This window comes from Haliaeetus albicilla, chromosome 22, assembly GCF_947461875.1.
Source record: "Haliaeetus albicilla chromosome 22, bHalAlb1.1, whole genome shotgun sequence".
Classification (NCBI taxonomy): domain Eukaryota; kingdom Metazoa; phylum Chordata; class Aves; order Accipitriformes; family Accipitridae; genus Haliaeetus; species Haliaeetus albicilla.
In genome coordinates this window covers 25,791,844-25,804,033 of record NC_091504.1, presented here as the reverse complement: position 1 = coordinate 25,804,033, position 12,190 = coordinate 25,791,844, and the positions used below count along the sequence as shown (strand labels likewise).

Below are 12,190 nucleotides of genomic sequence, written 5' to 3'. Positions count from 1 at the left end.
CTGCCCTGCTCTTCTCCATCCTTTCATACCAGAGAAGAGCTCACCTGTGCCAGAATCCACCTCCTACCAGCACAGTGCCTGCCTCCCCCAGCTGCTAGAGTAACTGTCCCTTGTAACTACATATTTTGCAGCTGTTTTAGTAGGGATCTTGTAACAGAAAGACTAGCAGCCCAGTATCCCCCACATACTGCAGTGCTGATACACACCATCATCTTCACTCCTTTCCCCAGTCAGCTCTACCGATTCCGAGAGTGAAGCCAGAGACGTGCGTCGTGATGATGCTGCCGAAGCAATGCTGGGCTGCTTGCTACCAGGAAGACGGCTGACCCAGTGCTCACAGAGCGAGGAGCTTGTGGAGCCTGCAAGGAAGCAGGCACAGACATCAGGCCAATGCAGCTGCAGAACACATGAAACCTTGGAAGGCCACTGAGAGCCAGGTAAATACTGCACTGCACTGCCTTCGACAGATACCTGGAGTCTGGAGCTAGCCCACACAGCCACAGCATCCACACACTGCCAAGAGAATAAGTCTTTACTCTTATGAAATAGTTATGACCATAAAAGTGAAAGACAGAATTGCACTTGTCCCACTACACTGTGAATCAAAAGAATCGGTGCAACAGCACACAGACAGAGGGCAGTCCTTGAGCTGCCACAAAAAATGCAGTGCAAATCCTTTCCTTTCCAAAGGCAAGTCACCAAGCCTGCATCTGTCCAAAGCTCATCCTGGATTCCACCAACACATTCAGCTGCTGGCTGCCTACTTGAGACCAACAGCACTGCTGGAGGGAATGAAATAGTCACATTTTTATGTCATGGTTTTGACAAGGGCAGCTCTGAGCAGAACTACCCATGGGGATGGAGGGGGGGCTCCCCCATCTCCGCAGCCTCTTTGCCACAACTAGCCTTAACAGAAGAGGTGGGATTTTCCCACAGCCTCTGATGCACAGCAGCAGATTCAGACAAGCCTTGCTGAGTTCTGGGACAGAGAGTGGGGGCTTAATTAGAGCTGGGCAGAAAATTCTTCAGAAGGGCAAACTATCCATGAAAGAAACTAAAACCACTCCTTGACAATGCCAGCAGGGCTTACCTGCCACAGAGCTGTTAGCAGACCACGATGGGATTGCTGTGCGCCTCTGGTAGAAAAGAATATAAGCTGTCTGCTTGCAGACTTCATTTTCAGAAAGTTGCTGAACATCACTGTCATCAAAGCAGTACCACTGGCCATCAACCGAGTTTTTGCAATATGCTGAGAGAAAATACATTACTATTAGTCCTACTACTCTCAGCTTTGCTGTATGATAACTTAAACAAGACCTTATCTGCTATGATGGACTCAGAGGAGAATGAAAGGAACAGATTTATTCATGCAACACATCCTTTTCCAGTCTGACTGGCAAAATGGGGGCCTGAGGCCACCAGAATACAATAAACAGCTTGCATTTCAGGATTTCTTTGTCCAACACTACTGCTCAGAACAGAACACCATTTGGGATGGCTCCATTCACTTCATGTTCTGTTACTTGTGGCAGTCCACCTCCCTCAGTGAATCTCCTTCTGACTGAGCCCACCCAGGACAACGCAGCCCAGAGTCACACATCAGAGGACAAAACCAGACACACACATTTTCTGGGCTGCTGTGTGAAGTCATACAGATCCTAAGAACCACCAAGCAACTTTGTCTCTCTCTGGCTGCTCTGGTTGCTGCTGGAACAAGCAAAGAGGAGTTCATAAACTGGCTACACACATAGGCAATGTGCAAATACTTCCTATGTATAGCAGCCTCTTGCAACTACAGAAGTTCTGCATTGAGTGGCCAGGAGCATTTTTCAAACATGAAAGGCCAGTTACATTACTCTGAAGGAAAAAAAAAGCAGAGAAAGAAACGTACAGTAAGACATTTTGGGTCAACAGGCATTGTTCCATTCCTCAAAGTCATAAAAGTTACCCATCTGGTACTACATAGCCAGCCCTTGTTAGTTGGGTTAGGTCCTTTTGCCAAGACAGATGAAGTAGTTATAGACACTCAATAGAAAAATATAACCATTTTCTTTCTGAAAGGATCCAACATACATAACATTGCAGGATACTTGCCTGTATAGTGTCCCCCTTGCATGGTGCCGTGATGATTGCAGACAGCATACAGGTCATAGATATAGTCCTCAGGATCCCTTCCAAGACCATAAGGTCTCCTCCAGGGCGACCAGTGAGATGGCAGACTCCAGCTGCTCTGACTGCGTTTAACAACATGGGGAGTCATGTCCAAGCCACTCAGGGGGAATTTAACCATGTTTTGAAGTTTCATCCTTCGGTCTCCTTCCTGTATAAACAGAGAATAGCATGAGCTGCAGTGGCAGTGAGGCCACCATGCTTGAGGAAAACAAAAACCCAGTTGAGGAATGCATAGGGCAGAACAGCTGCTTCTGAAAAGGTGTTCTAAGTCAGGTCACTCCCTGGCTGAGCAGCAGTCCTCCAGCATCACTGCAGACATCCTTACCTGTCTAAACCTTTTGAGATGTATGATGAGAACATCAGGTAAGGTCCAGAGGCTCAGTGTGATGCTACCCTGCTGCAGCTGCTTGCAGTGTGGGCATCGCCATGCATCATCCGGGGCAAGCTACAAGGAAGAGGCATGAGTGGGTATGAGTATTAGTTTTCAAATTCCAAGGCAGCTTTCGCTACACCACTGTTCCGCTGCTGCCCCAGGCCCAGTGCAGACACTGACCCCTGCACCCCATCTACCTCCAGCATTTATCAAGCTCATTGGAAATGCAGGGTTCCCAATGATGCTTTTCAAAATAGTGACAAGCAAAGAGACATGTGTGCCTTATGCAGGAGGCACTTCCAACTGCAAGACAGAATTCAGCTAGTGCTGCTGTGCAGAGAAGCTATTTCCACCTTATAAACCCCAATACCTTTGAAGTGGGGGAGAAGAAAAAACAAAGGCAAAAAGCAGGCAGGCTTGGCAGCCTGAGTAGAAGTACTCTCACAAGAAAACCAGCAGCAAAGAAAGAATCGGAACAGAAAGACAAATTTCATCTCTAACACCTCACTGCCCTCTGGAAACCCTCTCCCTCCCTATGTCCCAATGGCACACACTTACAAACTGCAGAGATTTTCATTGTCCACCAAGGAGAATGTGTCTTTTCAAAGACACAAACACAACATGTGTTTCCCTCCACAGCCCAGTGCTCAGAAAACTCAGAAGCCAGAGAACTTTAAGCTGTCAAACAACTTCTCCCTCACCTCTGAAAGAAGCGAGGAGACAGGCTCCCAAATTATTAAGTCACAGTCACAGGTCCATAGTCCACCTCTAGCACCACCCCTTTTTACAGCAGATTAGAGACTTCTGGCAAAGAAACGCAGATGGCTTATGTGTTCCAGGCAAGGGCGAGCTCAGACCCATCTCTAGCCTGCCCTGTGGCACACCATCGCTCCTGCCACTTCAACCTCCTCACACCACAAGCAGAGTTAGAGGAGGAGAGCAGCAACGATTCTCGAGAACTGAGCCCAGTGGTCACTGCACTGCCATTCAGGGGGTCCCACTCAGTAGGGGTTGACTTGAGCCCACCCCAGCCCTGTTCAGCCGTGGAAACACACAACTGCTCCAAGACAGAGCAGTAAATTCCCATGAAGAAGCCACATTGTTCTAACCCTTTATAATGTATGCCAGAAAAAGGCATCACTATTTCACAGGGAAGAAACTGCAGAACAGAGAAGTTCTCTTATCAACATTTGGGGGGCAAAAACCCCCAAAGCAGTACTTCCCACAACTTTCTCCTCACTGCAGAGAAACTCAGTTAGCAGGACTGGTAACCAGTTGTGTTACAAATTTATTCTCTTGTCTCAATAAATTGGTGTTTGCAGAAAAGAGCTACTCTGCTGAGTATGGGAGTTCATGCAGCACGCGGACCAGCCAGACCTTCCGAGTCCTGGCTGCTATACAGTTTTGTCCCTACCTGTTCCTCTTTGGTGTACAGTTGGAAACACTGAGATAAAGTGCAGGTCTGAGGTTGATGATGAAGCTCTCTCTGCTGGCGGACGCTTTCGGAGTCTGGAATATACTCCTCTTCTGTATTCACAAACAAGCTGCATCAGGGAGACAACACATTTACCAGCACATCCACCTGCTCCCCACACTGCCAAGGAGCTGTTCTGAAGGTACAATCAACAGCTCTTTCCTGGATTTGTCCCGTTACACGTGAGCGAGAGCTGACTGGCAAGAGATCCTGCCAGGGCAACACAACTGAACACAGGGGTGAACAGCTTCAGTGGGCACCCACTCCAGTTTATCTCAGACAGAAAAAGCTACTCACTGCCCACAAACTTTCTCACATGAATATTATTTGTGGGGGAAGGTGCCACAGGCAAGATGCCTGCTCCATAATGCAAAACTCCAGCTACAGAGAAAAGGAAAAGTCTATCCCTGCAAGTAGGACCAGGGCATGGGGTCAAGTTTCTGAGGGGACTCATGTTTGCTGAAGGGTGCACAATTCACACAACCAAGCCACAAGCATCACTCTTAAGGTGAACACAATTTAAGGCTTTTTACTTCATACTTACTAATCTTTAGTTTCTTTGTCCCATTCTACCACTAATTTCACATGAGCAGTTCCCCCCTGTCCACATGACTTCAATGCCCTGGAGAGAGAAGCAGACAGAAGTTAAACCACCTTTCAATCTGAAGCCTACGTTATTTCACACGCACACAACTTCTCTCCACTAGCCCTTCATCCTTCCTTCTCTCCCACACAGCTCAAGTTTGCAAAGGAGTAAAAGGAATTCATACAGCAAAGAACATGGCAAAGCTGGCCAACTGCATTTACCTAAATATATTAGTTCTGTAAATAAACGTACACTTGTTTACAGAACAGACATCTACAAAAATTTTTGAAGAATAACAGTCACTAAAAAAAAAGCCCCACCACTTTAAAATGGGGGGGAGTAATACTTTCATTCTGTTCTCCATTTCCAAGAAGGACAGACTCCAGATGGCATGACACACAACTGAGCAATCCTCATACATCTCCTTGAGGACACGCAGTGGTTTCCCTGCTCCTCAGGCCTGTGAAGTCCATTCCACACATCCACATCAAGACTGTCCCTTTCTGCATGGCTACACACTGAGTTTCCAGCTGACAAACCTCTCTCCACTTTTGGGAATGAGGACCAGCTCACCTTTCCACAGTTGGATGGCAGAGGGGTCGCTCCTCCTGAGGTAGCAAGTACGTTATCCCCACAACACTGACCACTCGCAAGCTGAATGGGCAGACCTGCAACAAAGAGAGTAGAAGCCATTTCAATAGCTCAGACCCAACTTAGGTACGGGCAAACCTGCTCTCAGCACCAGCTGACATGTACTTTATCCTAGAACGTGTGTTTTACATGAGAAAGCAAATTCACAAGGTCTCAAATGTGCCTACGCCAAGCAGCTAACAAAGGGGTGAGGTACAGCAACTGAGGCTTTGTATCCAACAACTCCTCTATGGTGACCAGAGAAGACACCCCTCTTCACCCCCCTGCTCTCAGAAACATGCAGTCACCAAGCTAATGTTTCAGCTTTTCTTTTAGGCAAACACCACCAACTGGTGGATTTCCAGTGCAGACAGCAGCACTAATCTCTCAAGTATTTCTTGGGGGTAAGGAAGGAAGCAAAGCATGCAATTTCTTCACCTGATCAGTCTACTCTTTCTTGTACCTTTCAGCAAATAGACAAAAGCACCAAAGAGGTGGAATACCAGACTTGGACATTATTGCACAAAGAAATATTGGAAAGCCATCAGTTCAGCATGCGTAGCACGTTTATCACTCCAGGTAACTGGCTTCCCCTTTAGTTCATGTCACACAGAGCTGGAAGTATCAAAACAGACGAACCATTTGCCTCACCTGCATGCAGGCTGCAGGCCGCAGAAAATACTGCATCTTCTCCAGAATTTCCTTCTGTAGAATATCCCAAGCAATTGTTTTTTCCAAATGCAACACAAAGGGCAAGCCAAACCTACAGGAAGGAGTAGCATTTGAGGGAGCAATTAAAAGATTATTCTGTTCAGCAGTCAGATCCCAAAACTCTGATAGTGCCACTCTCCTCTTCACTTGGCACCTATGGAGCTCAGCATGCTTTGGATGAAACTCCCCAGAAACAAGGCATTTAAAAACTTGTTTCCAGAGGAGAGGTGCTTAACTTTGAGGAAACACTGTTACGGCTGCCCATGCAGAGGGCTCTTTTTACCAGGCTGCAGCCCTGCTCTGTGCTTAAGTGGCTTACCTCAGGCTGCAGAGCTTTGCAACGTGGCCAGGATCACTTTTTGTGAAACAAACTTCAGCTGCTGAGATAGTTCTCAGCCTGTGTTGGTACAAATGCCTTTGCCATGGTCATTTCTCACTTCCTCCCCACCCCCTGTTTGCACTCCAATTAAAAATTTCCACATATCACAGGACCTGGTCAGACTTGCTTGCTGCTCTCTGAAACCAGATAGCTCTACAGAGAGGTGGTATGTCCTTCAGACTGGTCTGCATTCACCACTTTCCAGTAACATTGGACTACTTGAAGTTCACCAAAATCAGGAATATTTTGCTGTATTCATTAATGTTTTTTGAACAACATGTTCTTTAGCACCTAATGCAAGCTGCGAATGCAAGCTGTTGCTCCTTCACCTTGTGTTTTCACTACACGGTGAGTAAACCCCAGGTCAATTAAGGAAGCAGCCACAAGAGTAACTAACTGTGAAGCTGCCAGTCACCTTCTGCTCTGCTGTCCAGTGCATGCTCTGTTACACACCAGCAAGACAATCTTGTCGTTTGCTGCTGGTTTAGTAGAGGACTGTTCCAGTTTTCCAGACTTCACTGTTCCTTGAGAGTAAGATATTGTTCGGGAGTGCTCAGTGCCACATTTCAAGTTATTCAGGTTATTGTTCACATGTATTCCTGAAAAATTAGGAGAAAGGAAACATTTTGTTATGTCATTTGCCTTTAGTGCTCTGATGCCCCCCCCAAGAAACTGTCCTTTGGCTGCAGAGAAGCAGGTCAATATGGAATCAAGACCATTTTTATCACTTGTATGAAGGCCTTGAAGACCAATTACTTTTCATAGTGACTATTTCTTTACAGAAAGAAATTATATGCAAGTGCTCACCTAACTGATTTTTCACAGCAATTTGTACAAGCACTCATGGCTTTGTCTGCCTGCAAGAAAAGCTGAAGTGACAGAAACCCTACTTGTTACTTCCAATAATAAAATTTGCCTTTGATTACACTCGGTCTACCCAGGATGCAATTATTGCCTTTTACTGAGAGGGAGATGCAGAGAAGCTGAGGTTTTTGAGCTTTGAAAAAGAAAGTGTTTGTTCATTCCCAAGACTGTTTATTCATCACTGGCAATCTGATTTTAAATAACACAATTTCAGTGGCTTCATCTGGTCCCTAGCAGGTCTTTAAATTAAGCCTGACAACAGATTTCACATTAAGCCAGCCTGGCCTGCAGAATCAACCCCAGGAAGAGGAAGAAAGGAGTGTACATCGCTTCTTGATAACCTCCTGGCTGACAACACCATTAAGTCTGCTGAAATGAGTCTGGACAAAGTCAGAGCTGAAATCAATACACCAGAACATCAACTACTTGTGGGACTTTTATTCTCAAGTATATCCTTTTCCAAAACAAGCCTCCCTCACCTAGTCACCTGGGCTGGGCATTAAGCAGAGTTATCGACTTACCTCTCTGACTGAGGATACCCTCGGGCCTAAATATCTCTGGGGTCTCAAAGGCAAAAATGCAGTCACTTTCATGAATGGTGTCCAGGTCATCAGTATCGCAGAAGGAACGATGAAACCCATCGTAGTACATCTCCGTCAGCACAATCTAGAGTCAGCAGAAGCAAACCAGAACCCATTAAAACACCCATGCCTCATCCAGCTGAGCCGCCCTGTCTCTCAACTGGGATTTTCCTGCTGAAGGATGGCATTCCTCAAAACACCCTGGCATCAGCCAGGAGCAAGGAACAGGGAAAAGGACTGCCATAAAAGAGAAGCTGGAGTAAAGGCAGCACATGGAGAGGTTTTGGTGGGATCCAACAGCTTTCCTGAAGTTCTTCCTACAGAGAAACTCCCCACAGGTGCCCAATGGTTCCCTCACTGCCAGCATGCACAAATCATCGTGTGATCAGGCAGAAGGTCCGCCTGCTCCACTGACGGCTATCCCAAGCAAACGCACAGGGAAAAGCTTGATCCAGATCACCACTACCCTGCTTTCCCCATTCAATCATGGGCAGCAAATTTCAATTCCTACATATCCAACATGAGATGAAAGCCTCCGCACACCCTCTCACTGAAGGGAGGGCATGTGGGTGACGAGACCAGCCTGTTACCTGCTCCGTGGGAATCTTGGTTTCTGAGGAGACAGCCTCCCGCAGCCTGGCCACCGTTCCAGAGATGGGCACCGCCACCCCGATCCGCATGCAGTGAGAGCACTTCCCCTGATACACCACGGTGACGTAGAGTGGCCTGCGGAGAGCACAGGAGGCACTGCTGGGGCTGGGCTGAGCACTTCTTGGCAGCACCTTCAACAGAGTCAGCCCAACCTGGGTGCATCCAGGCAGCCCATAAGCTACAGGGCCCTCCCAGCAGTCCAGATCCACCTCACACTGGAGGTACGTTCAGCCGCAGCCAGGCAAGTATGTTTGATTTCCAAAGATTCCTTTCTTACTACATGGACTGGTGTTACTTGCTTCCACAAGCAGAACATCTTCTCAAAAAAGCCCCACAAAGTTAAAAATAAAACTGTCTATGACAATGCAATCATAATTTTCCACCAAGGATCCTGTAATGCAGCTTAGTCCGAGGCAGCACCTTAAAGCATTCAGAGGGAGCTGCTGCTGGGAACAGCTGCTCCAGGTTGCCTCTCCATACTCAATCTTGCCTCCACCAGCAGCCAGAAGGACTACCTTGGGAAAGAAGAGTGGGGCAGCTAGCCTACCAGGGACCCTTCCCTGAAAAGCCCACTCAGCCTCCACGTGGTGGCAGAGCAGGAACTTCTGAACCAAATGTGACATAGTCATATTTAATATGTCCTTTCATTACTTTGTTCCATTGCTTCTTGAACCCATACAAGTTTTCCTCATCCAAAACATCAGGTGAAGGAACTGCTCATTTATACAAGGGGTAGTTTTACTGTGCATCTCTATCTTTGCTCTGAACTTTTTATCTGGATTTCTTTTCCTCCCTGGAGCTTTTTTCTTTATTGGCAACAGCCACCTTTCAAAAAAGCAAAACATTTTGCAGGAAAGCTTTTAACTTCACTTTTTGAAATTGGAGTGATCAGTGAGACTGTTCTAAAGAAAGTAAAAAAAAGTGTTTCGTCCTTTTTCCCTTTTTAATTTTAAAATGCTATAAATTAAGTCAAAAGCAAAATATTTTGGTTACCTGAATCAAAGATATTTTTTTCTCCCCCAAATTAATTCTATAGGAAGTTAAGGGTGGGAGCGAAGGGCCATTCTGAAACAAGTAAAAGGCTCAATTTTCCAATTTACCCGCTAAGCAAAAAATTAAAGCCCCATATGGTCCTATCTATCTTTTTTAAAGACTTAGTGGAGAGATTTTGCTGACATCTCTCTTCCTTCTGTAGAAAATTAAAGACTATATGCATGGGAAACAGCCAACGTGAAGTTCAAGACAGTTACATACCGTGTATGAGGCAAAGGAATCGGCAGAGAGATGCAGAGAAAAGGGTCAAAGGTGTTACTCTGCTTCTGGCAATGAGGGCACGTCAGAGAGGACCTAGTACAAATATCAATAATAGAGCAGTTATACCTCATTTCATCAGGAATGGATAGATCGTCAAATCACAAATACCAGCCTTCACATGTCAACCTGGCTGCCCCTTTCTACTCTTCTTTCTCCATACAGAGCAGCTCTGCATAGAGGCTGTACAGGCATAGCTGCTGTAAATGATGGGTTCCTGATTTCTAGATCCTTTTAAAGTAATTAGTCTCAAAGTTCATTACAGGGCATGCCAGAAAAAGACTTCACTCCGGGCAGTGAATTTGGCTTTGAACAAATAAAGACGGGAAAGAGACAGTCAGCACTGCTGGTGTACAGATCTCTTACTCAGACGGGAAAAAGTCCAGACAATACATCTCTCACATTCAGCACTAACCTGCTCCTTACACTGGCTTCGTGTTCTATACCAGGCTTAAGGTTTCTCCTTTCACAGAAAGCCTTAGTAAATATTGGGGAGAAAGCCCAGCAATTAAAATTCTTACAGCAGCACAGATACAAGCCATCGAGGAACACTGCAAATTAGGCTGTTTTCTTGTATTAGTTCTGAAATTAGAAAGCTCACTCCCAGAAGCATGGGAAACTCATGGGAAAGCCCTGAAGGGACAGTGAAAGATTCAGCTCAGAATTCTCAAGTGCCAGACAACAGGAACTCTGCAAGACACCAGCAGCCTCCAGGCACCTCCAGATCTTGCCACAGGCCCTTGCCTCTGAACAGCCAGGGTAAGCCTCACAGCACTGAGTTGTCCCGAGTCTTTGCTCCACTGAGCACTGAGCACACTGACTTGCTTTCAGGATGCATCAGGGCAGGTGAAGAAGTGGTACATACTGTAGGTTTTCACAGAATATAGCAAACTTGAAGTAGTGAAATTCTCTCTCTCCTCTGGAGCAAGATCTTAGTTCAGATATCATTCAGCAGGAATTCAGAAACAGCTGTTAACAAAATTACACCAGTCTCAACTGTACTGGGAGCTAGCATCAGGGCAGAATTAGATTGGGGTGTCCTGGTTTCAGCTGGGATAGAGTTAATCTTCTTCTAAGTAGATGGTACAGTGTATTTTGCATTTAGTGTGAGAATAATGTTGACAGCAACAACTAGAACACCAGTGTGTTAAGTAGCACTGAGGATAAGTTAAGGATTTTTCAGTTTCCCCTGCTCTGCTGACTGAGCAGGTGTACAAGAAGCTGGGAGGGAGCATGGCAAGGACAGCTGATTGGAACTAGCCAAAGGGATATTCCATACCATAGAATGTCATGCTCAGTGTGTAAACTGGGGGAGTTGGCCAAGAGGGGCAGATTGCTGCTCAGGCATCAGTCAGCAGGTGGTGAGCAATTGCACTGTGCATCACTTGGGGGGGCTGGCTTTTATTTTTTTTTCTTATATACCTTTTCATTACAATTATTATTGTTGTTATTATTATTGTAATTTTTATTATTATTGTATTACATTTTATTTTACTTTAGTTATTAAATTGTTCTTATCTCAACCCACGAGTTTTATTTTTTTTTCCAATTCTCCTCCCCATCCCACTGGGAAGAGGGGGGAGTGAGCAAGCAGCTGCGCGGTGCCTAGTTGCTAGCTGTGCTTAAACCATGATGTGGGGTCACCAATACATGCAATAATGCCTCAAAATCTACAAAATATCATACCTGTACTGGGCTTGAAAGAGTTCCTGCACGAAAGTACTACTGATTGGAAAGGCTGGTCCCTCGAGCAGCACATCATCCTCCAGCGGTGGCTAAAAGAAGAATAAACCCTAGAAGCACACCCAGGCAAGGAGTGCATCACACCAGATAGCTCCAGTACTCCTAGTCGAATTTGTGCCCTCCTTGCCCAAAACCACCAGAAAAACATCACCAGATTTTTAAATAAGTGCACTCTGCTCACATGGGTGGTATGCAGGAATGTGAGGTAGCTAGGGCAGCCCAAGGAAAGGCAGGGATCTCACAGCAGATGATTCGTCTGGCAGTCCCTCCCCTGTAATACCTCCCAGCTCTTGCAGAGCAGTATGTGACCACTCACAAATGATTGTATTGGGGAGCACTTGTCAGGGATTAGTGAAACAGCTAGTTACATTCACTGGGACAGAAACAAACAGTATTTTAATGCAAGCTTTTGTTCCATCCAAACTATCAGAGTTGAGAAGCCAACAGAGAGATCTAATATAAAAAGAAAGACTGTATGCAAAGTTAGAGCTACTCTCCCATGCCGGCTGCCAGCAAAATCCCTTACCTTGAGTGGAGGCATGCCACTGTAATTCACTACATTGTTCAGATCTTCATGGACTCTGTCTAGAAGCCAAAGCAGGAATTCCTGCGCATCGTGCTGGGCATTCCCACGGTACTGCATAGCGTTCTTGGACACAATGTTCTGCAGAGAGACAGAGACAGCATACAGCAAAAGCACAAGAATTGAGCTCTT

General features: G+C 46.0%; 1 protein-coding gene across 5 annotated transcripts in view; it reads right to left on the bottom strand.

Moving 5' to 3' along the window:
- USP31 (ubiquitin specific peptidase 31) overlaps nt 1–12,190 on the bottom strand; it is a 46,763-nt gene that overhangs the window by 19,576 nt on the left and 14,997 nt on the right. For all 5 annotated transcript variants that reach the window (XR_011329373.1, XR_011329374.1, XR_011329375.1 and 2 more), the window contains exons 2-15: nt 12,002–12,139; nt 11,419–11,507; nt 9,676–9,768; nt 8,361–8,496; nt 7,711–7,855; nt 6,741–6,924; nt 5,887–5,998; nt 5,179–5,273; nt 4,564–4,641; nt 3,960–4,089; nt 2,498–2,617; nt 2,095–2,320; nt 1,091–1,249; nt 207–359 (exon numbers count right to left, since the gene is read on the bottom strand). Coding sequence is in view for 2 of the 5 variants with exons in the window: in XM_069810602.1 (XP_069666703.1) it covers nt 207–359; nt 1,091–1,249; nt 2,095–2,320; nt 2,498–2,617; nt 3,960–4,089; nt 4,564–4,641; nt 5,179–5,273; nt 5,887–5,998; nt 6,741–6,924; nt 7,711–7,855; nt 8,361–8,496; nt 9,676–9,768; nt 11,419–11,507; nt 12,002–12,139 (1,858 nt within the window). In the remaining 3 variants the exon portion in view is untranslated. The remainder of the gene's footprint in view (nt 1–206; nt 360–1,090; nt 1,250–2,094; nt 2,321–2,497; nt 2,618–3,959; nt 4,090–4,563; nt 4,642–5,178; nt 5,274–5,886; nt 5,999–6,740; nt 6,925–7,710; nt 7,856–8,360; nt 8,497–9,675; nt 9,769–11,418; nt 11,508–12,001; nt 12,140–12,190) is intronic.